The following is a 26895-nucleotide window of genomic DNA, read 5'->3' as shown; positions in this document are numbered from 1 at the left end:
AACATGCTATTCTTATTTGGCTCCGGGCCAGTTTTCTTTCATTAATTTCTGTTCTCCCTCTCCCTCCCTTCCTCCTTCCCCTCACTCCTTCCCTCCCCTCTCTCCCTCCCCCCCTCTCTCCCTCCCTCCCCTCTTTCTCCCCCTCTCTTTGTTTTCTAGACAAGTTTTCTCTATGTAATAGCTCTAGCTGTCCTGAAATTCACTTTGTAGACCAGCCTGGCCTTGAACTCTGAGAAATCCACCTGCCTCTGAATAAAAGGCATGTACCACCACCACCCAACAATTTCTGCCTTAGTAATGCTGATTCTCAAGGGTATAATGAATATTTTTGTATTCCTATAACATGTGGTTAACTTGACTGAAAGGATTTATAAAAGTTTAACGTTGAGTCTCATTTCCAGAATTCCTTTCTTGGGCCTCAAGTGTAGCTCGAGAATGTGTTTTTTTAGAGAGTTTGCAGTTTAGAGAGTTTTTTAGCGAGGTGGTAATGTCCTAGTTTGTATACGACACATAGCAGTGTGGCTCATCTCCATTGACTGGACACTTTAGGGTGTGAAAGCAGGTACTACTCATTTCTTTGCAGTAACTAATATACAAAGGCGCAGCAGGTCCTAATTTTATGGAAAGCCAAGGTGTACTGTTTGATTGCTGCCTTTGGTTTAATGATGTCAACAAGTTTGGCCTAAAAGAAAAAAATAATTCTTTAAAGATGGTCTCCCTATGTAGTCCTGGCTGTCCTAGAACTTGCTATGTAGCCAGTCTGGCCTCAAACTCACAGAGATCTCTTTGCCTCCCAAGTGCTGGGATTAAAGACATGAACTACTATGCTGGACTTAAAATAAATCTTAAGGGATTAAGGTCAAGGATTATGCTAGGTGTCTCTCCCCCTCCATGCTTCTACTTCCTCTACATATAAACTCATGGAGGGTTGTTTATTTATTTATTTTGCTCTTAAACATTACTAGGGTGCATTACTACATTTAAGAACAATAATTTTAACAGAAATATTTTCCTGGGAAAATTGATGCTGTTGGGCCATGCTAGCTAGGTTCATGAATAAACAAATGATGACACTTGATGAACTGGCTCTAAGATCAGGGAGAAGCCAGCATCTAGGTCTGATAAAATGATGGTGATGATTAAAATTTTGTGGTTTACTTTTATTGAATGGGCGTTTTGCCCGTATGTATGTCTGTACTACCATGTATGTGATTGGTGCTCATGAGCTCAGAAGAGGGTGTTGGATCCCTTGGGACTGGAGTTGCGGTTTTGAACAGCTATGTGGGTGCTGGGAACTGAATGCTGGTTCTCTGTAAGAGCAAATGCTCTATTGCAGCAGTAAGTGCTCTTCGTGGCTGAACCGTCTCTCCAGCCCTTATTGACTTTATTTAGTGCTGAACCGTCTCTCCAGCCCTTATTGACTTTATTTAGTGTGTATGGATGTTGTCTGCATGTATGTCCCTGCACTGTGTGTTTGCCAGAAGAGAGTGTGGGATCCCATAGGACTGGAGTTACAGATGGTTGTGAGCTGCCCTGTGGGTGTTGATAATAGAACCCAGGTCTTCCAATGCCCTTAACTTATGAGGTATTTCTCCAGCCCCCATTGATGTCATTCTTAAACATAAGTATGAAACAAGACTTTGTGTTTTAAATACTCTATCTCTTAGTGATTAATATTTTCCTCAGTTTTTAGGAATTTTCTGTGATAATTAAAATCATTACTTCTTATCACTTAAGTATCAAGAAAAATACACTATCTCATTTAGAATATTATAACAGTAATAAGTGGCAGAGTCTGTTCATTACATAAAAACCCACGGTTTGGAGATGTGGCTCAGCAGTTGAGTGCTTTTAGCCTTTCCAAAGAACTTGAGTTTGGCTTCCAGCATGCACAGTTTGAGTTGTCAAAACTCAAATGCATGCACACAAAAAAGAAAAATGAGTCTGGAAAGGAACCCTAACTTAGTATGATGATGGATACAGAACATGGGATGTGTAGTTGCCTAACACTGAAGCCATGAACAAAGGTACCTGTCCAAGGCTTAGATGGGAAGAGATCATTTATTTTCACACTTATAGATACCAGCCTGTGAATGTCACAGTACATATGAGAAATGTACCCAGTAAGAAGAGATGGTGCTGCCTGTTTACTTTATAGATGTGCATTCATTTTAAGGTATAGTCAGATTCATTTCCCTGCTTCCATGTCCTTAGCATATGCTACCAAAATGTGCCACCACCCACACTGGAAATTTTACTTTTCCTCTCAACTCTGCAAATTATCTCTTTCTGTATATTGTATACAATTTCAGCCTCCTGTGAAAATAATTCTGAGCTGTCTTTTCTTGTTCCTTCAGATATCCAGAAAGTGGTATACTAGAAATGAATGTTAAGGATCTCCGGCCACGAGCAAGAACCACTTTAAAATGGAATGAACTGAATGTTGGGGATGTGGTAATGGTTAATTACAATGTAGAAAATCCAAGCAAAAGAGGATTTTGGTATGATGCTGAAATTACCACACTGAAGACAATCTCAAGGACCAAAAAGGAGGTTCGAGTGAAAGTTTTCCTGGGGTAAGGTTCTTGTCACTAAATGCCATTTAGCTATTCAGTTAGAAATGTAATTCTCAGATGTGAAGCACATATTCCTATTAAAGAAGGTGGGATTAAAGAGTAATTTCCATTTTGTAGGAGAATATTTTTATAAATTCTTGAATTTTTATTAAGACCGAATACATCTTCATCTCTAAGATTAAAGATAATGTTGGAGAAACTTTTATATGAAAGTGTTTTAATAGAGAAGCCTGTGTATTGCGGTAAATAAGGATCAGGATAAACAAATAGGCCGAATAGATGTTTATTCAGGGAGAAATAACTTACAACCTAGACAGATGAACACCAGGAAATTCAACCCGATCCTCTCCTGTCCAAGTCACGCCAGAAAGAGAAGCCTTTCCTGCCCCCCCCACCTCCTTCCACAGGTCACTTCCGCCCATGGCTCCACCCCCAATGGGCGTGGTCAGTGCCACAGAAGGAGACAAAGTGAATATCCCACTACACTGTGCTTCCTAGAAATTTTTTTCTTTTTTTTTTTTTATTTAAAAGCTTTTTTTTTTTTTTCCATTTTACATAGCAAGCCTAGTTCCCCTCCTTCCCATTTTCCTGCCCTTTCCACCTCTTCCCTTCCCACCACCCCCATATACTTCTCAGAGGGGGCAAGGCCTTCCTTGGGGAGTCAACAAAGTCTGCATAGGGAGGGATAGGTCCTGGTCCCCCTGCGAGCCTCCCCCCAACAGATCAAACCACATAACTGTCACCCACATTCAGAGGGTCCCATGCAGGTTCCCCAGCTGTCAGTCTCCAGAGTCAGTGAGCTCCCACTAGCTCTGGTTTTCCCCATCATGCTCCTGACCTCCCTTGTTCTTAAGATCCCTCTCCTTCTCTTCAACTGAACTCCAGGAACTCAGCACAGTGCTTGGCTGTGGGTCACTGCATTTGCTTCCATCAGTTACTGGATGAAGCTTCTATGATGTCAGTTAGGGTAGTCACTAATCTGATTAAAGGGGAAGACCCATTCAGGCACCCTCTCCACTATTGCTAGGAATTTTAGCAACCTCACATCTAGAATTCTTTTTTGTTGGTTTGTTTTATTGAGACAAGATTTCTCTATATAACAACTCTGGCTTTCCTGGAACTCATTTTGTAGATTAGGCTGGTCTTGAATTCACAGAAATCCATCTGCCCCTGGCTCCCAAGTGCTGGGATTAAAGGTGTGAACCACCACCTATCTTAGAATTCTTATAGATGAAACAATAATATACAAAAACACTTAGGAACCATGTTAACAAGGTGGCTGTAGATGACAGCTTAACGTCTTTTGTAGCTTGTAACTTCGCAGGATTTTCAAGTGATTAAAGTAGTAGGTATTATCTCACTGAGAACTTTAATAACAGAAATGATTACTACCACCCCTCTCTCTGCCTCTCTCTCTGACTGTCTGTCTCTCTCTGACTGTCTGTCTCTCTCTCTGACTGTCTATCTCTCTATCTCTATCTCTCTTGGTCTTTGTATTTTGAGACAGGGTTTCTCTGTAGCTTTGGAGCCTGTCCTAGAATTCATTCTTATACAACAGGCAGGTGTTGAACTTGAACTCTGTTTCCTGAGTACTGGGGTCAAAGGCTTGCACCACTACCAAGCAGCTGCTTCTCGTTTGTTTATTGACTGAATAATCAATGAGTTGCCTTTTAAATAGATAATATGTAGTAAGGAGTTTCTAAATTTTTTCTTATAAATTCCTTCTGTATGACCTCTTTTCTTTATAATGAATATATACAAGATTTGATGTATTAAGCAGTGAGAATTTAGCATGATATTAACAGATTTTGCTTGTTAAGAGAGCCAAATTTATATATTTTTTCATGTGTTATTTAACTGGATTAACAGCTAAGGTGGCAAATCTCGGAGAAGCAAACATTTATGATTAGTAGAAAGCAAGGCTAGCTGCTTGCTAGTAGAAATCCCACTAGCTGCTTATGCTTGTAAATAAGGTTTTACTGGAACACAACCTGTGGATTACTATCTCCACTGGTTTTGTACCAACAGCTTTGCTTGAGGAGCTGCAACTGAGATCACGTGACTGCACAGCTTAAACTGTCTGAACTTTCTTGAAAATAGTTACTAACCCAGAAGTAAGGATAGAGAATTAGGGCAGGCTGAGAAAGCTCTAACTTTATTGTTTTCATATTGAAATATTAGAATCAAAGCTCATATTTTAGGGCACAGATTTCAGACCTTTCTACAGAAATACAAGTATGATTTTGTTACTCAACTAAGGATGTAACAGAATTACAGATTTCTAAACAACTTAAAATTCAGATGTATGTACAAATCTGAAGAAACCACCAAAGTAACCTTACTATATAGGGAACCGTATAATATATTGGATTGTAGGAAGTATAAAACAAAGGTGTGTACAACAGATAACAAAAATCATAGCATTAAGCTTTAAAAAAATAATCTGGGGTATAGTGGTATAATGTGGATAAATAAGAATCTGTGGGAACGATATAGGCTGATGGATGTTTTATTCAAGGAGGTTCCCGTCCCAAGGATGCCTCCAGATGCTCTCTGTCTCTGACCAAGAAGCAAGAGAGAAAGCTGAGGTCCAGGACCCCAGACTTAGTCCCCCCAGGTCATGCCACACCTGTCCCCATGCCCCAATGGGAGTGGTCAGTGCCACAGGTATGGGTAGGGTGGATACCTCACTACATAGTGGTGTACACCTTTAAATTGGAACATTGAAAGGCATAGGTAGGAAGATTTGTGAATTCAAGGCCAACCAGGCCTACATAGTAATAAATATATTGATAAATAAACTTAAAGGAAAAGAAAATTTTGCTATTTTAAAAAAGATTTCTCTAAATGATCCTGAGGTAGAAAACGGCTTTGGTGAGTAGACTAAGGATGATGCAATGCTTAAAAAGATCTAATAAGAGGGCCCCTTATTTTTGCCAAGAGATATTGGAAGTATATTTGAATCTTAATTAACAGGAAAGCATTTTATATAGTCTTTGTGCTATTTTATAAGACAGGTTCTAATTACAAGATAATCTTAAGTAACAAAGTCTCTGAATTTCTTCTTTTTTGATATTACTCAGAAGTTATATCTAACTTTGATGAGTAACTGCTACTAAAAACAAAAGGTCAGAGTAATTATAATAGCTATAAGCTCAATTTATAAGTTGTAAAAATGAATTTCCACAATGACTTAAAATTATTTTCACATAATTTAAATTTTGCTGTCAGAAATTAATGTTTCTTCTCTTTTTAAACAGAGATTCTGAAGGAACATTAAATGACTGCCGGGTGATATTTGTAGATGAAATCTTCAAGATTGAGAAGCCTGGAGCCCGTCCTATTTCCTTTGCAGATGGAAAGTTTTTAAGTATGAGTTTCTCTTTGAGGCTTAGACTCAATGTGCTGTGGGATAGAAATTTAGTTTTATTGACCAATGAATACTTTTGGAAGAATTATAAAATAATAGACCATACAAATTTACCTCTTTTCAAGGAAAAGTGAATAGTTTGTAGTAAGTTAATGTTTGTAAAATCGTCTTTCAAATGCTTACCCATGTGTGTTCTTTTGTTGTTTTGTTTTTTCAAGACAGGGTTTCTCTGTGGCTTTGGAAGCTGTTCTGGAACTAGCTCTTGTAAACCAGGCTGGCCTCAAACTCACAGAGATCCTCCTGCCTCTGTCTCCTGAGTGCTGGGATTAAATGTGTGCACCACCACTGCCCAGCATGTGTGTGTTCTTTTTAAAAATGTGTTTTATTTAAAATTATTTACATGTGTATGCACGTTTATGTCAGAGAACTACTTTAGGAAATTTGTTTTCCACTGTATGGATTCTTGGATTTGAACTCAGGCCTGATGGCAAGTGCCTTTGCCTGCTGAGCTACTTCACTGGCACTCTATGTGCATCACTACCAGCTATTTCTCAGTGTCCTTATCATCCTTAGCATCAGAGGCCCACAAGCTCTAAGGTATCATATAGCACTCAGTGAGTTCTCTGTACTTCCTATGGGAATGCGGGTGCACAGTTGGGGAAACCTGTGAGTTAATGGCAAAATACTGCATTTGTTGCCATTGCATCCCGTCCCACACACTCTCCTATATCAATGGGCCCATCTCATGAAATTCTGGTTTAGTAAGTCTGGAATGAAACATTGTGAATTTGTTCATCCATCCCACTTTTTTGAAGAGTCTGTATATGTTCATGCGTGTATGCCACAGTACAAGTGTAGAGGTTAGAGAACTCTTGGAGTTGGTTCTCTCTTTACATCATGTGTGTTATGAAGATTGAACTCAAGTCACCCAGCTTGGTAGCAGGTGCCTTTATCTACTAAACCATCTCTCTAGCCCGAGGCACTTTTGAAACCTATCCTGGGTTGTTATTTTCAGTACATTTTTTTTTTTTTTTCAATTAGAAAAGGTTGTGTGCTGTTTCAGTGGTTTTTTTTTTTTTTTTTCTTTATGAGAATAATAGAAAAAAAGATAAAATTTCTAAAATTTTGTTCTTTATAGGGAAAAATGACCCAGAATGTGACCTGTGTGGTGGAGATCCAGATAAAACATGTCACATGTGCTCTTGTCATAAATGTGGAGAGAAACGAGACCCCAACATGCAGCTTCTATGTGACGAGTGTAATATGGCATACCATATCTACTGCCTGAGTCCACCTTTGGATAAAGTCCCAGAAGAAGAATACTGGTATCATCACTGGGTTTTGTCTTTTCTTTCTTTAATTACTGTTTTTCTACAAATAAAGTGGATCTTCCATCCACTTCTTCCTCTTATTGTTTTTCTTCAGATAGTTTCTTGTTATGTAGACCAAGCAGGCCCCAAACTGAGAAAAATCCATCTACCTATGTCTCCCAGGCACTTGTGATTACAGGACTGTGCTACCAATGGCTGGCCAAACATGAATTTCTAAAGATACATAGTACATTAAAGTATTTAAAATGATAGCCATCACTTAGCACTGATACCTCCTTTATGCATTTACTATAACAACTCTGAGCTGCACTCTGGTTTTTATCTATCTGGTCATGCTCTGGTATGGAGTCATTCAGAAGAGCAAATTTGATTGTTAGGCCTTTGTTTCAGAGGCCTTAGGTTGCCTTTAACGGACCTGGAATGCTATTACTTACTTGTTTTTTCATCTGTATGCCATAATATTTTTCTCCTTTATTTCCTTAAATACTCTACATTCTAGCCAGATTGACTCTCTTTCATTTCTTTCAGTCATATTCTTTCCTCTGTGTTCATACGAGTCATTTTCTTCTTGGAAGCATTTTTCTCTTGTGCTTAGCTTCAAGATAATAATCATCCTTCACTTTTCTGCTTATGTCTAATCAGCCTTTTATGGCTCTCTACTTCTAGTATGTTGGGTTTCCTGTTATACTCATGATAATGAAATAATTAATATATACTCAGTGTTTTATATGGATATTGTATCTAATCTATCTAATCTTGCAGAGCTCTTAAATGGAACAAGGCTCCAATATTAAATAAATATACTTGCCATAACCTAAATTTACATGTGCAGTGGTAGTTGTAAGCAAACCACTTACACAAGATTAAGGAAAAGGTGCCTAATTATAATAAACTATTTTTAAAGAATTATTTTAGAGGGGAGGTGGTTTGAGACAGGGTTTCTCTGTAGTTTTGAATCCTGTCCTGGAACTCACTTTGTAGACCAAGCTGGCCTTGAACTCACAGAGATCTGCCTGCCTCTGTCTCCCAAGTGCTGGGATTAAAGGCATGCACTACCACTGTCCAGGCATAATAAGCTGGTAAGAAATCACATTAAAGAATCTTCTGAAAAGTACTTTTAAAGTTACATGTGTTTGTTTGTTTTACTTATGTATGCTTTTGTGCCTGTGGGCACATGAACATGTGCAGTGCCCCTCAGTAGCCAGTAGAGGGCATTGGAACCCTTGGAGCTGGAGTTAGAGGCAGTTGTGAGCCTCTTCATGAGGGTGCTAGGAAGCAAACTCTGGTCTTCTAACAGAGCAGTATGTACTCTTAACAACTGAGCCATTTCTGTAGTGCCTCCTCTCCCATCATTATACCATGGAAGGGTTTTAAGCAAGAGGTATAATGGTAAAATAAATCATGCATCCATACATCCATACACACACACACACACACACACACACACACACACACACACACACACACACTCACACACTCACACTAATGTCCCAGGTGGCTAGCAAGTATGAATGTGAAAACAGACTTCTTTTCTTTAGTGTTTCTAGGCCTTTGAAATTGTGATGGCTGTATTACTACAGAAACTACAGGGTAAAAGAAAGGAGGAACGGGGCCAGTGACATGGTTCAGTAGTGAAAGACAGTAAGTCAAGGGTGACCTGAGTTCAGGCCTTGGGACCCATATAGTGGAAGGACAGAACCAACTCCCTCACGTTCTTCTCCATGTGTGCCATGAATACACACACACACACACACACACACACACACACACACACACTTTTAAAAGTTAGTTTTCTCCCCTCATTTTTCAGTTGAGGGGCATTTAGGTTTCTTCCAGATTCTGGCTATTACAAGTAATGCTGCTATGAACATAGTTGAACAGATGTGCTTGTGGTGTATGAATGTGCATCCTTTGGATATATGCCCAAGAGTGGAATTGCTGGATCTTGAGGTATACTGATACCCATTTTCCTAAGAAACTGCCATACTGATTTCCAAAGTGGCTGTATGAGTTTGCACTTCCATCAGCAGTGGAGTAGTGCTAGGAGTAGGTTTTTCCTGCTGGTCTGGTCCCACTGCCATGTCAGCCCCAAATAATACAGAGACTCTGTATATGATATAATTCTGTTGGCCAGTTACTAGTTTCTTATCAGCTAGCTCTGTCTTAAATATTAACCCATTTCTATTAATCTAAGTATTTCCACGTGGTCTCATCTTACCAGAGAGAGGGGCTGGCATTCTCTCCCTGTCCTCCATCTTAGTTCTCCTTCCAACTACATCTCCTCTCCTCCTAGTATCCTAGTCCCACCTATCTTGCTTTCCTATTGGCCAACAGTGCTTTATTCATTAACCAATTCGAGAAACATATTTACAGAATGACATCTCCCATCAGAATAGTGTTTCCTTTCTCTATATTCTCTCCAGCATAAACTGTCATCGGTTTTGATTTTAGCCATTCTGACAGGTGCAAGATGGTATCTCAGAGTTGTTTTGATTTGCATTTCCCTGATGGCTAAGGATGTTGAACATTTTTTAAGGTGCCTTTTGGTCATTTTAGATTCCTCTATTAAGAATTCTCTAGTTCTGTAACCACTTTTTAATTGGATTATTTGGTGTTTTAGTGACTAGCTTCTTGAGTTCTTTGCATATTTTGGAAATCAGCCTTCTGTCAGATGTGGGGTTGGTGAAGGTTTTCCCATTCTGTGGCCTTACCTAAGCATAATAAAGACAATATATAGCAAGCCAACAGCCAACATCAAACTAAATGGAGAGAAACACAATCTGAGTCCTCTAAAATCAGGAATGGGACTAGGTTTTCCACTTTGTCCATATGTCTTCAATATTGTACTTGAAGTGCTAGCTAGAGCAATAAGACAGCTGAAGGTGATCAAGGGGATAAAAATTGGAAAAGAAGAAGTCAAACTTTCACTAATTGCAGACGATATGATAGTTTACATAAGTGACTGGAAAAGCTCTACCAGGAAACTCCTACAGCTGATAAACACCTTCAGCAAAGTGGCAGGATACAAAATTACTCAAAAAAAAAAAAAAAAAAAAAAATCAGCAGCTCTACTATATATAGATGATAAAGGGGCCGAGAAAGAAATCAGAGAAACATCTCCCTTCACAGTAGCCACAAACAACATAAAATATCTTGGGGTAACTAACCAAACAAGTGAAATACCTGTATGACAAGAACTTTAAGATTTAAAGAAAGAAATTAAAGAAGATATCAGAAAATGAAAAGATCGCCCATGTCTTGGATAGGTAGGATCAACATAGTCTTACCAAAAGCAATCTACAGATTCAATGTAATCCCTATCAAAATCCCAGCACAATTCTTCACAGACCTTGCAAGAACAATACTCAACTTTATATGGAAAAAAATAACAAACCTAGAATAGCCAAAACAACCCTGTACAATAAAAGAACTTCTGGAGGCATTAATGTCCCTGACTTCAAGCTCTACTATAGAGCTATAGTAATGAAAACAGCTTGATACAGGCAAAAAAAAAAACCAAAAAACCAAACAACAAAAAACAAAACAAAAAAAAACAAAAAAAAAAAAAAAACAGGCAGACCAATGGAATCGAATTGAAGACTCTGATAATAATCCACACATATATGAACACCTGATTTTTGACAAAGAAGATAAAATTATACAGTAGTGAAAAGAAAGCATCTTCAACAAATGGTGCTGGCATAACTGGATGCTGACTTGTAGAAGACTGCAGATAGACCCATAGCTATCTCCATGTATAAAACTCAAGTCCAAATGGATCAAAGACCTCAACATAAATCCAGCCACAATGAACCTCTTAGAAGAGAAAGTGTGAGGTACCCTTGAACAAAGTGGTACAGGAGACCACTTCCTGAACATAACACCAGTAGCACAGACACTGAGGTCAACAATTAATAAATGGAATCTACTGAAACTGAGGAGCTTCTGTAAGGCAAAGGACACAGTCGACAAGACAGATAGCTTTACTTGCAAATGTTCATTGTGTAATTTGTTGTTGGTCTGGGTTTAAGGCCTCTGGCTTCTGGTACACCATCATCATTGAACCCACACCAAAACTCAGATATCCTGCTGTTGCCCCAAGTCATGGAGATCCTGCAGCTATGGTGCTATAGGACCAGTCTCTAAAAAAATAATTTTATGGTTTGGTATCACCACAACATGAGGGACTCTATTATAGGGTCACAACATTAGAAAGATTGAGAAACACTACTGTAGCCTTTTCTAGTTTTTGATAGCAGAGAATCCTTATCTCAGTCTATAGACCAGGAGTTTTAGAAAAATATTAAAGCAACTTAGGAGAGAGGACAAATGAGCACAGAAAACTGAAAGAGAATGAGAGCTGCTGTCCTGTACACTTACTACAGCGAACTAGACTTTTTGGTGTTGAAACTCTGTCAAAGAGCTATACCATACACACATACATATGGACATGCATACACACGCATGTTGCATTTCAGTTATTGTGTGTTGGGGTGTGTGTATGTGTTCCACAGTACAAGTATGGAATTCAGAGATCAGCTTGAAGGAATCATTTCTCTCCTTCTACTGTGTGGGTCCTGGGGGATTGAACTGGTTAGATTAGCTGGCTTGGTGGCAGACAATTTTACTCCCTGAATTCTAATAACCAAGTTAGGTAGAAAGATATATCCATTGCACAATTTACTGGTGGGCCTAAAATTCTTTCTCCTTTAATTTTTATAATAATTTCAAAAGAATATTTTTTAGAGTTAATAAGTAAGACTAAATGTTGTGGTAGAATTCAAGTCTTAGACACACATGCACATGCCTACGTGTGTGTGCATGTGCACGCGCGCGCCCACATTCACCACGCACACCATGCTTTTGAATTGAATAAAACAAAATTTTGACTTTCTCTAAAAGTGAAATGTACTTTTTAGTTTTTATTTTTATTGTTTGCTATTAGTTTTATTATGTAGATATTTTTGAGAAGTTTAGAACTCTAGTGACAATTGCTGCTCTGTAGTATAACCCAATATGCTCTAGAACTTCCTAATGTAGGCAGGTCATTATTCTGTCACTGGTTTTAGTATGATGTTACCAAATATTCTTTGTTCTCTTTTATTCCTTTAAGGTATTGTCCTTCCTGTAAAACTGATTCCAGTGAGGTTGTAAAAGCTGGGGAAAGACTCAAGATGAGTAAGAAGAAAGCAAAGATGCCTTCAGCTAGTACAGAAAGCCGGAGAGACTGGGGCAGGGTAAAAATGAAGCTTCTTATTTCCTCACTGACAATTCATAGTAAATAGTGTCTCAATATTGGCAGTGGTATAAGAGATTAAACAATTGAATTGTTAATATCTGTTAATTAAGTTGAATAAATAATGATTTCATTGATCCAGTTATTTAATTCACATCTTATGAGAATTGGAAATCTTCAAAAAAAATTTACGTAATTGATTTCTCCAACAGCTTATTTTGTGCCTTACAGGGAATGGCTTGTGTTGGTCGTACAAAAGAATGTACTATTGTCCCTTCCAACCATTATGGACCTATCCCTGGTATTCCTGTTGGATCAACTTGGAGATTCAGAGTTCAGGTATGCTTCTGATTGGCTTAGAATTCAAATGATTAAAAGTGAAGCGATGTTAACATTTGTTTTAAATTACAAGTGGGTCTCAACTAAGTAGCACGTATCATTCATTTGTTAAAATGAGTGCTTTCCCCAGACATGATCAGACAGAAGAGCAACCATTAGAGGCAGCAGTTATCTTTGTTGTCACCTTGCTTCATTGCTCTGCTTTGCATGGGTACTGGCAAGCTTTCTCTTTTAGAAAAATCAATATTTAAAAGAATTTTAAGTTATGTGATAAATTCTTATTTAATGTCATTAAACTTTAGGCTTCCTTTTAAACATTTTCTTTGAGACTTTTCTTGAATAAATACTAAGCTGTTTGAGGCAGTTAGTGCCAGTTAATTCAGTACTAAAATCTTCCCCTTCCCCCACGTATTCTGTCTTTTATGTTCTTTCCCTCCTTTTTTGACAGTGTTCATAGAGTCTTAGAATAGGTAATATAGATGTCCTACTAATGGCTGGGCAGTCAACAGTCCTTTATTCTCAGTACTTTGCCTGTTAGGGGAGTCTGCAGTGATCCCTGGCCATTGCAGAAAAGAACCTTCTGTGACAACAGCTGACAGCAGCAATAATGTATGGTCATAAATAAAGTTATTTAGAAGGCAATGTGATGGGTACATCTTATCTTGGTAGCAAAATAACAACAACAGCTCTGATATGGTCTTTGACCTCCCCAGCTATAGGCTTTTGACTAGCTTTATACTGTCAAGAATTACCTTTCCTAATGAAACCCACAAGTTGCCTATGCTGCTAGTCTTGCTTACTCCAGGGATTTCCTGTCTGCCTCTCAGGCAGGAATTTCAGACCCAAACATTGGTCTTCTTATGTGGCACTGAGCCATATTCCCATCCCAACCAAAAATTACCCATATAAAGACCATTCTGAGTCACGTATGGTGTCTCATGCCTGTGATGATCCCAGCACTTGGAAGGCAAAAGCAGAAAAATGCTGCAAGTTAAAGGCCAGCCTGATATGCATTATGAATTCAATGCCAATCATGGCTACTTTGTAAGACTCTGTGTCTAGAAATAAATCTATAAAAGGATCATTCTGTTTATGATAGACTGAATTTGAAAGGAGCAAAATAAGACAGTGTAGAAGGATCTGTTAGTGGGCAGGTCCCAAAGCAAGATTGGGTCTAGAACCAGAAAAAACCCAGGACCTCCCAGGATTTATTTGGGCAAACTAAAATGAGAAAGAAAACTTTAGGTGAAACATGATTGGACTTTAGAGTTTAATAATACATTTTTAAGGCCAACTTAGTCGTTATTTGTATTTATTTCCATAGTTTCATGCATATATAGTGTCCTTTGACCTTGTTTCCCTTTTACCCCATAGGTGAGCGAAGCGGGTGTTCATAGGCCTCACGTTGGTGGCATTCACGGTCGCAGCAATGATGGGGCTTATTCTCTTGTCCTGGCTGGAGGATTTGCAGATGAAGTTGTAAGTAATGAGATGATCTTTAGAACCTATCTTGACCATTTCATAATAGTTGTGTCTAAAATACATAAAAAGCAGGTGTCCTTTTTAGCATAGCTTTTGTTGAAGTGATTGGTTCTTATATAAAGTATAAGATTTAGCAGTTTATTTTTTACATATGCTGGCTTAGCCTAAACAGTTGGTAACTAATTAATATAAAGAAAGCATATACTCTGCAGAGCTTATATCTTTTAAAAAAACATAAATCCATTTTAAAATAATTATACTTTCATAGTTAATAGCATTAGAAATGGTATTCATCCTTTCCCAAGAGTAGTCCTTTGCTAATTGTTTACTAGACACTAACAATGCCATGATCTTGACTCCAACAGTCAGGATGCCAAATGTTTCTGTTCTCACAGTTTCTGTTATTATGTTGTCCCCAGGCCCTCGAACCCCTGATAACCACTAATCTCTTTCCCATTGTATTGTCTTGTCACTTCAAGAACTTTCATATATGGACCATGTAGTTTGTAACTTTGGGTATAGATTTTTTTTTTTTTTTGTGCCTCAGAATGATTCTCTGGTGTGTACTAATAGTTTGTATCTCTTTATTTCTTTATTTCTGAGTCCATGTTATGAATATGTCACACTTAAACCATTTACCTATTGAAGAGTACCTGGTTTACTTTCAGTTTTTGACTGTTAGAAATAATACTTCAGTCAAAAATAGTATACAGTAATTGTGTCAAGGATCATAATTTCTGGATCATAAAAATGTTATGTTTGAGAGTGTTATGAAATAAATTAAGGCCATATCTAGATAGCTTTGAACTAGTAATAAGTTGGGGAAGCTAAGATGAAGTTGATGGTCTGTATGATTAGGCTGATGGCAGGAATTGGCACAACAGTTTATTTTTAGGTAGATCCTTTAGCAAATTGTAAGGTAGAATAGAAATTGGAAAATTGTGGAATGGGAATGTAGCCCCGTGGTAGGTAGAGTACTTGCCTAGAACAAACAAGGCCGTGGGTTTAGTATCAGAATGGGAGTATGGGAAATTTTGTTTCTTGGTGGTGGCAGCATCAAATCCTTGAGCATATGTGTTAGTGTTATAGTTAACCATCATTTCCTTGTTTGCTGTTGGAAAAATGTTCGGAATATTTTTCTTCTTCTGTTTCCATCACTGTAGTCGGTTGTGCCTCTTCTGTTATGTGCTCACTGCTTTTTCTTTATACCACTCTCATCATTATGACTTAAAGACTTGGTGGTTATGAATTTGTATTCCAGAGACAGCGTGAAAGATTGTTTCTCATCAATTTAGGAAGTGTTTTAGTAGGGTATGATAGCACATGCCTGTTATTCCAGCACTTGGGAGTTAGAGGCAGAAGATCAGGAGTTCAAAGTCATTATCAGCTACACAGTAAGTTTGAAACCAGCCTGAGCTTTGTCTCAAAAACAAACAAAAGACAGACAGACAGAAAGGGGAGAGAGAGAGAGAGAGAGAGAGAGAGAGAGAGAGAGAGAGAGAGAGAGAGAGAGAGAGAGAGAGACAGACCTGGGCCATCATAGATGTATTTGCTTATTAGAGCTTCTTCAAATAGAATACACACTATAGTTTAAATTTGACTCCTTATTCTTTTTTTAAAAACGGTGAACTCTAGTCTTCTTTCTTCACCCTTCACAGTGCTGGGGTTACAGCATGCACCACCATGTCTGTCTCTTAAAAACACTTAAAAAGCGCATGGTTTTAGATAGGCTTTAATCCAAGGAAAAAACAGTATGGAAATAAACTTCAAAAAAGAATTAATTTAGTAGAAAAAAAATCATTGTCTTTAAGTTCATTCTAATTTTATAATTTAAAAAAAAAAGAAGAAGAAAAGAAAGAAAGGGATCTGGGCTGGTGGGTAGAGGCACTGAACCACCAGACCTGGCATCCCGAGTTTGATTCCCAGGACTCACATGGTAGAGGGAGAGAACTGACTCTTAAGTTGTCCTCTGACATCTTGACCTCTGCACATGGGCTGTGGTATGTACATACCCCACCTCCCAATTCAATTAATTATAATATAATTTCAAAAGCCAAGTAACTACCCAGCTAGTATTGTTACAGTAAAGTATAATAGATACTTTTCTTAAGTTATTTTGAGTTTTTGAATCAGCTAAGATTTAGTTATACCTATATAAATTTGTTGCTGCCACAGAAATGATTGAGTTGTTGGTTTTTCCAACATCACCTTTGGGCATATTTATCAAATTAATAGGTGGTTAACACTACATTTAACTTTCAAATTATTTTCCAGGTTTCTTCTTAATAGTAGTAATGCTTATTTTTTAAACCCCAATGTAGCATTGATGAATTCATAATATGGAATATGGAAAAAATTGCTCTGCTATTAGAAATATAAGGTGAAGCATTGTAAGGAGTAAGGTTCTCCACCTCCCCCCACCCCCTGCTGCCAGTTTAGTCCCACCACACCAGCCCCAATTAACACACCGAGAAGACTCTGTATTTGATATAATTCTGTTGGCCAGTTACTTGTTCTTATTGGCTAGCTCTATCTTAAGTATTATCCCATCTCTGTTAATCTATGTATTTCCACGTGGTCTCATCTTACTGGAGAGAAGCTGCCAGCATTCTGCTCTCTCCAGACTCTCCATCTTAACTCCTCCCTACTACTTCCTATTTCCTCCTTGTCTCCTAGTCCCTCCTCTCTTCCTTTCCTATTGGCCAACAGTGCTTTATTCATTAACCAGTATGAGAAACATATTTACAGAATGACATCTATCAAAGCATTTGTGTAAATTTGGTTCATAAAATTTAATGTCCTTGTCAAGTTTTGAATATTTATCAGAACAATTCTATATTTGTAAATGACAGCCAAGAATTCCATCATGGAAGGCTTCTGAAAGTGACACTCTTCATAAAGAACCTGCAAGCCACTGTTGATATTTCAGTTACTATTGAATTAAATGTTTCTAATCCATAAACCCTTATTTGTAAAACGGTGTGGATTACTTAGATACATACACACATGAGAATAACTGAAGATGTTGGAAACTAGAACTTTGAAGCAAAATCTTTACATCAAGTGATGTAACTTGAAAGTACATGACACACATGGCTGTATTTTGCTTTATTTTAGTAAATTCTCTGAGAAACATGTCAATAACATCTTAACTTAATGTTCTGACTCTAAAATGAGAATTGATGAAATTATACTCAGGTTTAAGCATCTCACCATAAAAATATCTTTCCCTGTAGGACCGAGGTGATGAGTTCACGTACACTGGAAGTGGTGGTAAAAATCTTGCTGGTAATAAAAGAATTGGTGCACCATCGGCTGATCAGACCCTGACAAACATGAACAGGTGCTGCTCTAAAGGCTGTATAACCAAGGGTTACGTGAAACTTAGATCCTGTCAGTACAGGCTGCTATTTAGCTGTAGGAGTTACATGAAATTAAAATTCCACCTTTTTTATACTGTTAAATTTTAAGTGACATTATTCTCCCCTTACTTGATACATGTTGAAACATGTTGATACCTTTGAAAGAAAGCAAATTATATGATTTTACTGAAATTGAAGATAAGTTGGCATGTTTAGTATGCTGTAAGTCAAAAACTGAAGTCATGCTCTCCTCGACACATTTCTCCTTTCTGTGCAAGCTTGACTCACTCACATGAAATAGGCTTGTGAAAATAGTAAGTGAAATATGAAGTAGCTTAATCATGCTGCACTCCAAGCACTTTTAGGATTTGTGTTAAAGTGACCTCAAGTTAGTTATAAAAGTGATCTTTTTACACTAAATTCCCTTATTACAAAAGATCCAATTGCATTGACTTTTAATATTAATGTAATCCTTACTACCACAGGATATAAATTTTAATTTATAAGCATTTTATTCTGTAAATGCATGCTGGTGTTAACAAAATAACTAAAACCCTAGACAACAAAGATAGCTTTATCACTTGTCACAGTAAAAATTTTATGAACTATATAAAAGCTAAGAGTCTTTATGTCCTATAAAGAGTACTTTGGCATTGAGTGAAAATTATTACTTTTGCACTTTGAATATAAAGAACTAAGTTTTAAATAGCGTCTCTTTAATTTCTTATTATTATGTCAAATAAAGAAAATTCCAGTATTAATTCAAGATTTTATTACATACCAGGTTACATAGAATCTTGTTTTCATATCTTGTGTATTATTTCTGACAGTAGGGTTATTTTACTGAACTAGCAGAGGAGACATTGGATTTGCTGGTGAAATCTCATTCCTGAGATAGCAGTATAATACCTTGTAGTAAAAGCTACAAAGTAAGAAAAATAAACTTAGAAGTCAGAAACCTGACACATTTTTGTCAGTGTACATGCATCTTAAATTAACAATGGCTTGGGTTAGCAAGTATAAGAATTCTATTTTTCTGTTAGATAAGGATTTTGCTTTGGTGAATTTTCTTTTATAATTACCAACACTTGGAGTATACATGGTACATTCCTTTTGAATTTTTGGATAATCCAGTAAGTAATGTTAGAACCTTCTTTAAAATGATTGGCAACAATAAAAATATTGCTTCTAAAAAGAGGATTGTAAAAATGAAGTAGACTGAAAACAATTTGTAATTGACTTATCTTATAGACTTTAACATCCAGTTAAAGATTTTTAGACAACTGATTGATTATAAATCTTCTAAAGAATTATATTGTCTTCTGAACATGAAAACTAAAATGAAAAGCCTTTAGCTTGGTCCCCAAACATATACTCTTTTCCAAGCAGTGTACTTAACAATTCATTCTTGCTTCTCTACTAAGAGGATGTTTGACACGTTGTTGCTTCTGAGCCACACCCATTTCCTCCCAACTCTTCTGCTTCAGAAAGTGAAGAGAGAACATCAAGGTGTCCCAGATGTTCTTTATGTCAGGGCCATTCAAGGATGGTTGTTGGAGTTATATACACAATAATAAAAGAACTTTATTGCATTTCTTTTATCTTGTTCTACACTTCAGACTCCCAAAAAATGTGAAAAATCTAGAAAAGCCATTTGTACCTTGCTGACACATTTATTTTTCTAGGTTCTTTCTACATTATTCCAGAAATTTACCTCATTTCATCAAATTAACTATTAAAGCAATAACTTGCTTTAGTTCCCCACCATTCCCCCTTTTCTCAACAAACTATTTTAAACAAATTCCATGTATTTCTAGTTGTTTTCTATTATAGTGGCACAGATGTTATTACTTGGGGGGTGACATGACAAAACTGATTTGTCTTCTCTGCTGGTGGGGGAAAGCATAACCCTGTTGTCTGGAATAATATGGAAAAAATCATAGAATCTTAGTCATCAGGTAAGGCATAATTTACCTTCTAATTGAGTTAATGACTCAGTTATATATTTGAAGAAAGACTGCTTGGTATAAAGACGTCGTTTCATCTTTTTTAGGGCATTGGCCCTAAACTGTGATGCTCCATTGGATGATAAAATTGGAGCAGAATCTCGGAATTGGAGAGCTGGTAAGCCAGTCAGAGTGATACGCAGTTTTAAAGGGAGGAAGATCAGCAAATATGCTCCAGAAGAAGGCAACAGATATGATGGCATTTATAAGGTGCTCTATCTGGCATGACATCTCCTTAGTCACTCTGGGGTTTTTAAGACATGTTTACCAAAGGGAACTAACTACTCAGGGTGGGCTAGAGAAAGGCTAAGCTAGTTCAGTTGGCATTTCTGCTTCTAGAAATGTAAAAGATACATGGCGTGAATGTACTCTTGATTTCAAGATTTTGAAAAAGGGCTTTGCAGTTACTAAGGCAGAGCTACAATTTGGGCCCAGGTGGTTTTCTTTTTGTCTGTTTCTTTTTGGCACTGAGGGGCTCTAGTCCATGGCTTGTTTGGGCCAGCACTGTAAGGAGTAGGGTTCTTTCGCCCACCGCCTAGTCTTGTCCCATCGCCGTGCCAGCCCCAATTAATGCACAGAGACTCTGTATTTGATATTATTCTGTTGGCCAGTTACTTGTTTCTTATCGGCTAGCTCTGTCTTAAGTATTAACACATTTCTATGTATTTCCACGTGGTCTTACCGAGAGCGGAGGAATGGCGATTCTGTTCTCTCCAGACTCTCCATCTTGACCCCAGTTTAGTACTTCCTCTTTCCTCCTCGTCTCCTAGTCCCGCCTATCTTGCTTTCCTATTGGCCAACAGTGCTGTATTCATTAACCAGTATGAGAAACATATACAGAATGACATCTCCCATCACCAGCACTCCACTCTAGACCCACGATTTCTATATTTAGCATACAGTATTATAATAAAGCCATGTAATTTGACCATTATAGACCTTGGTTACTATGTATCTTTAAAATGCTTTTAATTTTAATAATTACAATAGCATTTTCAAGGCATTAAAAATGTGTTCATGTTTGTAGATACAGAATAAGCAAATCAGCTACCACCGTTTTTCTCTGCCTAATTTGTAAAAATTCTGTTAATTTGTTACTATGTTAAATTTATAGTTATCCTTATGTGGGAACTATTTAACAGGAAATAAGCTCATAAAATGTGTTAATATTTTTGACTTATTTACAGTTTTTGCAGTAAAGTAAATCTTCTGAAGTTGCATTTAATTATAGCAGATTTACTTAAACTACTAATGTAATGGTGTCGTGTTTAGTCTAAACTTTAGATTTCAATGTAATCCTGAAATATTATGCTATAGGTGGTGAAATACTGGCCAGAGATTTCATCCAGTCATGGCTTCTTGGTTTGGCGTTATCTTTTAAGAAGAGATGATGTTGAGCCTGCTCCTTGGACCTCAGAAGGAATAGAACGGTCAAGGAGACTGTGTCTGCGATTGCAGGTTAGATCCTTTTGGTCCGCACTGTTCATGTGTTATAAAAATGCACAGCCATCTCTGTGCTTTTAACATTGTACACATATCAGTGGGTCAATAGACTGTGAGAGGTAAAGAGTATAGAAGGATGCAGAAGGAAACCAGACAAACGGTGGCTTCCTGGCTATCCTGTTACCATGTCACCATGCTGAGAAAAAGCTGGACTTGTCAGTGAAAATCAATTGCTTTTTAAGTTTTTTTTTATTCTCTCTCTTAATTATTCTTGTACATTACATCTCAACCACAGTTTCCCCTCCCTCCTTCCCCCCAGTCTCCCCAACACACCCACATCCCCTCTTCTCCCCAGATCCATTCCTCCATTTTCCAAAAAGAAAAAAGAGCAAGTCTCGGGATATCATCCAAACATGTCATAACAAATTACAGTAAGGCTAGACACAAAACCCTCATATCAGAGCTGTGTGGGACAACTCAGTAGGAAGAAAAGGGGGAATGGGTCCCAAGAACAAGCAACAGTCAGATACCCCCTACTCCCAGTGTGTTAGGAGTCCCAAAAGGACACCAAGCTACACAGTCATAACTTATATACAGAGGACCTACTCGGACCCATACAGACTCCCTGATTGCATTGTCTTTTTACTCCCCTCAACAGTATCCAGCAGGTTATCCATCAGATAAGGAAGGGAAGAAGACAAAGGGACAGTCAAAGAAACAGACTAATGAAGCCACCAAGAGGCCAGCTTCAGATGGTAAGTAGCAATGTAGAGCATACATACCAATAGCAACATTTTCATAAAGACACACAGAGTGACTAAACTGAGGGGTTCACAAACAATTGGGATTTGTGTGGGGTTGTTTGTTTTCTAAGAGGATGAGTCTCTTTAGTAGAGTCATAACTTTGTCAGCAACAAGTTGAGAAAGTATTGTAGACTTGAGGACACTGCTCCGTGTGCTCACCTTTCTAAACAATGCGGGTACCAGTGAACCTTTGTTACATTTTCTACGCAGAACTATGAAAGTCTGCTGACACAGTTTATACATAATTCTAGATGAGTGTCCAAGTGCCTCCAAAGTGTTGAAGACATCAGAGTCATCAGAAGCAGTGGAGGCTTTCCAACTCAGCCCTCAGCAGCAGCGCCTAATAAGAGAAGACTGTCAGAACCAGAAATTGTGGGATGAAGTGCTTGCATCTCTTGTAGAAGGACCGGTATAAAGTTTTTCTTCAATAATGATTGATATTAAAAATGCAAACAATGATTTTCTCACGTCGGATCAGACTGTATCTTAGGTGGTTTTCTGATCCATTTCCTCCTCCTTTTAGAATTCACAGGAGTCAGTAAATTTATTTTGAACTTTTAAAATGTTGGTTTTTAATCATGAACTAATTAATGTGCTCTTTTGGGGAAGAATTTTCAGTTGTAAAATTCAGCCTAATTTAAAACTCAGCAGAAAAATTTTTGTTATAGTTCAGAGATATCTAATAGTGTATCTTAAGTAGTTTGTATGATTTTCGAAACTTGTGTGTTCAGCTTTGAAGTAAAGGTGGCTCTTGCAGAACAGCCAAGTTCAGTTCCTAGCGTCCAGCTCACAGCCACCTGTAATTCTGTCTCTGGGGACCATTGCCCTCTTCTGGACCCCATATGGGCGCCTGCCCTCACTCATGCACAGATAGCCCACCTCACATACACATACAAATGTACATGTAATTTCATGTCAAGCTGAGCTCACCAAATTTAAAAATCTTCAAATGGGAGCTGTTTGTGCATTTGATTTATTGTTTCTCCTGTTTTGTTTGTTAACTGAGCTCTTGTGTGTAATGTAGCTTCTTTCCCTCTGAAGCAGTATGATGGTAACTTGAGTGAGCTCTAGTTAAATTATATTTTACCATCTCTGATTTTTTTTTTCTCCTATCACTGTTGCCTTTATTTCCTTCTTTGCAACAACTAAAACGTCTCTTGTGTCTGAAGGGAGTAAAGTAAAGGGTACCTGCTCCCCATCCAGCTTGGAGGGTCTCCTTGGGCCACACTGAAGTACATCAGTTGTTGATCATAACTTAAGTGAACAGTTATATTTGTTGGGGAAGATAGGGCTGGTTAATGGTAGGTAACTTCAGTGAGCTCCAGATAGGGATGGGCATGGGACAGAGTAGCAGATATTATTGCTGTGGAAAAAGCCACCTGAGTGAACATGAATGTATAGGCATCAATGCCCTGCTTTTAACAAGACCTGGCTTGCCTGCATCCAATTGTTTATGACTTGACAGCTGATGGTTACTGTGAGTGGCATATTCTTTTAATATATTACATTAATGGTTTGTTTGTAATTCACTCGACTTTAATAGTCTAAAATACCACTTAGTGTCAAGACATCTTTTAAATTGTCATTTATTTGTTTAATTTGAAGAGTTTATAAATTCTACTTTCTACTTGTAAAAAAAGAATCTTAAAGAATATCTTGTGTTATTACTTTAAAAACCAAATGGATAATCACCTTTATGACTGAAAACCACTCTTCTAGTTTAAGACACAAACAAGCCAAGCATAGTGGTACTCAAGAGGCAGAAGCTGCAAGTATGCAAAAACAAAGAATAGTTTGCGGCCTGCTCTATGTTAGGAAAGCCCTCTCTCTGTGTTAAGTGCAATACGCAAAAGAAAACAGGAACAAATAAAATAGTCATTACCGCTAGACTGCAAGTTCTGAGGGACTTTGATGAAGTTTCCTTCGTTTCTTTCATTTAAGTTACTTTATCTTAGGAAGTCACTACTTGATTTTCTTAGTCAAAAGCATGTTAAATGTGACAAAGACTTTCATTAGCATATTTGAGCTGTTTGTTAATCTTTTCTTCTTTCCTCATGTTGGGTGCGGGCGCCATTGTAGAACTTTCTGAAGAAACTGGAACAGTCTTTTATGTGTGTGTGCTGCCAGGAACTGGTGTATCAGCCTGTCACAACAGAGTGCTTTCACAATGTCTGTAAGGTGAGTGCAGTGCCTCTTACCCTTTCTATTCTAGTCTGAAGGCACAATGGGGGCCCCTGTTTTAGCATATGAACAACCATTTTTCCATGAATGATAGTTACGAGCTCTTTACTAGTTAGAAAACTTTTTTATTTACATTTTGATGATAAATGCAATTTAAAATTTCATAATAGCAGTAATTCTCATCCATATAGTTAGAGGTATTTTACTGTGCTTGGGACTCAGGAGAGTTAAGATGGGGAATGAGACCACAGTGCCCTATTCTTTTCTCTGTAATAGTGAGGGTGTGTCTTACACACTATACTACAAACTGAGAGATTACATGTATTTAATAAGAAGTCCTTTCTGGCAGGCTGCTCAGGTGAATTGAGTATTGTGTTGTCAATGCACTTGAAGAGGAAAGTCATGCTTTAGCCAAGGCAGGATTAGAAGTTTGCTGTACCTAATGTGATTTTGTGCACTGATCTAACTCCAGAACTTTAGTATTCTTTGTGAATGGAAACATCGTGTACATACATATTCATGTCTAACATTAAGTCAGTAAGCTCTGGATTTAGTACAACTAGACATACTTGAGAGAACCTATCATGTTTAATGATTTCATAATATATTTTAACTCTGAGCAACAGAACCTTTTTCTTCGGGGTTCTTGGAGGATTAAATCCAGCTATGAAGGTTAAGTTTTCTGGAAGCATGCCTAGTCTCTAACACTCACTTCACTAGGTGAGGAAACTGAACCACAAGCTACTTCAGCTTACCTGAAATCTCACAGCATGTGTTACTAAAGCTGTGACTGTAGACAGAATGGTGTCTACACAGATTCGGCCCTTCAGACTGTTCATCTAGACTTTCCCTTGAGCAGGGAGTATCTAGTTTTTATTAAGAACATAACTATTGAATTATTTTTCCATATAATCATAGTGTTTTCTCCCTCTTTCCTTGCTTACCCCTGTCTGCCTCCTGCCATCTCCTTCCCCCTTCCCTTATGTGTATTTTCTTTTGTTTTTATCTTAGGATTGCTTACAGCGCTCCTTTAAGGCCCAGGTTTTCTCCTGCCCTGCTTGTCGGCATGATCTTGGCCAGAATTATGTCATGGTTCCAAATGAGACTCTGCAGGCTCTACTTGACCTTTTCTTCCCTGGCTACAGCAAAGGGCGGTGATCTGCCTGCTTCTGTGTTGTATTGAGTGGGGAGGGTTAAAGCAGTGCTGGACCATGTCTCTCATCCAGAAGGAAGCAGCTACTCCTCTTTCCCACAGCCATCCTCCTGTGTGTGTAGTAAGAGGCCCATTCTCAACTGTCTTAGATATCAAAAGGTAGTTCTTCTCAGTAACAACTCATTTTAATGAGTGAAGAGTCAAAGCCTCCACTGTAGTTGATGCCCAATTTATGATTTATTTTGCAACTACCTCAGGACAGAAAAGATATATGGGGATTTTAAAAATTGACTAATTAGTTAAATGAGATTTTAGCTACACACTGCCTCCCAAATATTAGTTGTGCCTGTTTCGTGTAATTTGCTTTTCCAGGAAAGAAGACAGATGAGATTATCAGAATGAACACAGCTTCTGTAATGTGCACAATACTTTTTTTAATGTCTATTTCCATCACAGTGTGTGTTTTACAAGAACAGGTTCACTTTTTAACTCATTTGTGATCTCCATTGTGGTTTTTTTCTGGTGTTTCATGCAAATTGACTACTAATGACTAATGAGAACAATATGAATGCATTGTTGCTACATTAGTGTAATGTGGTGTGGTTCTGCAATGGCAGGTGTCTGACGCTCTCGTTGTAAATGCTCATGAAAAGCCACTTCTGTTGTAGTCTGGCTGCTTTTAGTAGTTCTTACTAGTTGTTTTCCATCTGCAGATTATGAGAGCTGTGCTGACTTTTGAGAAGATTGAAACTGCTTCACATTGTGACCCTAAATTTTATATTCACTATATTCCCTAAGAGTATTCCTTAATAAATATTTTATGATCAGACAACGGCACATTTAGCTTTACTTGTTTACATTCTTCTGGCTTGTTCTGTGGAGTTTTATAAATCAGTTTTTGGTTTTCATTGTGTCTTGTTGAAACCTTTTTACTCTGATTTTGGTTTGAAGGCTAGAATGAAGTCTGACACAGTAAGGACACATTTCACCTGTGGCTTAATTGTAAATGGGGATGTTTTTCAAAAGAACATGCTGTATGATATCCAACTACTTTTTGAAGATTTTCATTAATCATTATTTATGGGTATGTACGTGTTCTTGCATGTCTGTATATATACTCTGTGCATTTGTGCAGGTGCCCACAGAGACCAGAAAGAAGCGTCAAATCCCCTGTTACTGGAATAACAGGTGGTTTTGAGACACCCACTGTGGGTGCTGGGAACTGAGCAGCATGTGCTCTGACCTGCTGAGCCATCCATCCTTTGTTATATGCAGCTTTTATCTTATGTTTTTAGTATTTTGAGTGCTACTTCATATTTCTGAAATGAGAACATTTCAAAAACTGGGTCAAACACACAGATTTATACACATCTGTTGTCAACAATTTATTTTAATATTCAGCATGAATATTGAAAGCTCATGTTATTCACTGGGGTTTTGTTTGTTTGTTTGTTTTTCTTTCTGAGATGGTCTCACTTTGTATCCCTTGCCAGCCTGGAACTCACTAAGTAGATCAGTCTAACCTGGAACTCACAGAGATCTGCCTGCCTCTGCCTCTGCCTCCTGTATGCTGGGAACTTATATTTTGTGTGTATTAACATAGTCCTTCTAC

General features: G+C 37.8%; 1 protein-coding gene across 1 annotated transcript in view; it reads left to right on the top strand.

Annotated features, from left to right (window-relative positions):
- Positions 1 to 26115, top strand: part of Uhrf2 (ubiquitin like with PHD and ring finger domains 2) — a 77655-nt gene extending 51540 nt beyond the window's left edge. Inside the window, exons 4-16 of the mRNA XM_051199982.1 lie at positions 2358 to 2576; positions 5837 to 5946; positions 7085 to 7271; positions 12391 to 12514; positions 12745 to 12852; positions 14227 to 14331; positions 17571 to 17677; positions 19750 to 19912; positions 21020 to 21160; positions 21804 to 21900; positions 22201 to 22358; positions 24029 to 24127; positions 25142 to 26115. Coding sequence (XP_051055939.1) covers positions 2358 to 2576; positions 5837 to 5946; positions 7085 to 7271; positions 12391 to 12514; positions 12745 to 12852; positions 14227 to 14331; positions 17571 to 17677; positions 19750 to 19912; positions 21020 to 21160; positions 21804 to 21900; positions 22201 to 22358; positions 24029 to 24127; positions 25142 to 25288 — 1765 coding nt within the window. The 3' untranslated portion in view covers positions 25289 to 26115. The remainder of the gene's footprint in view (positions 1 to 2357; positions 2577 to 5836; positions 5947 to 7084; positions 7272 to 12390; positions 12515 to 12744; positions 12853 to 14226; positions 14332 to 17570; positions 17678 to 19749; positions 19913 to 21019; positions 21161 to 21803; positions 21901 to 22200; positions 22359 to 24028; positions 24128 to 25141) is intronic.
- The last annotated feature ends 780 nt before the right edge of the window (positions 26116 to 26895 follow it).

The sequence above is a fragment of the Phodopus roborovskii genome, unplaced genomic scaffold (assembly GCF_943737965.1).
Source record: "Phodopus roborovskii unplaced genomic scaffold, PHOROB, whole genome shotgun sequence".
NCBI classification, from domain to species: Eukaryota; Metazoa; Chordata; class Mammalia; order Rodentia; family Cricetidae; genus Phodopus; species Phodopus roborovskii.
Note: the sequence above shows the minus strand (reverse complement) of the source record. Positions and strands in the feature narration are given on the sequence as shown.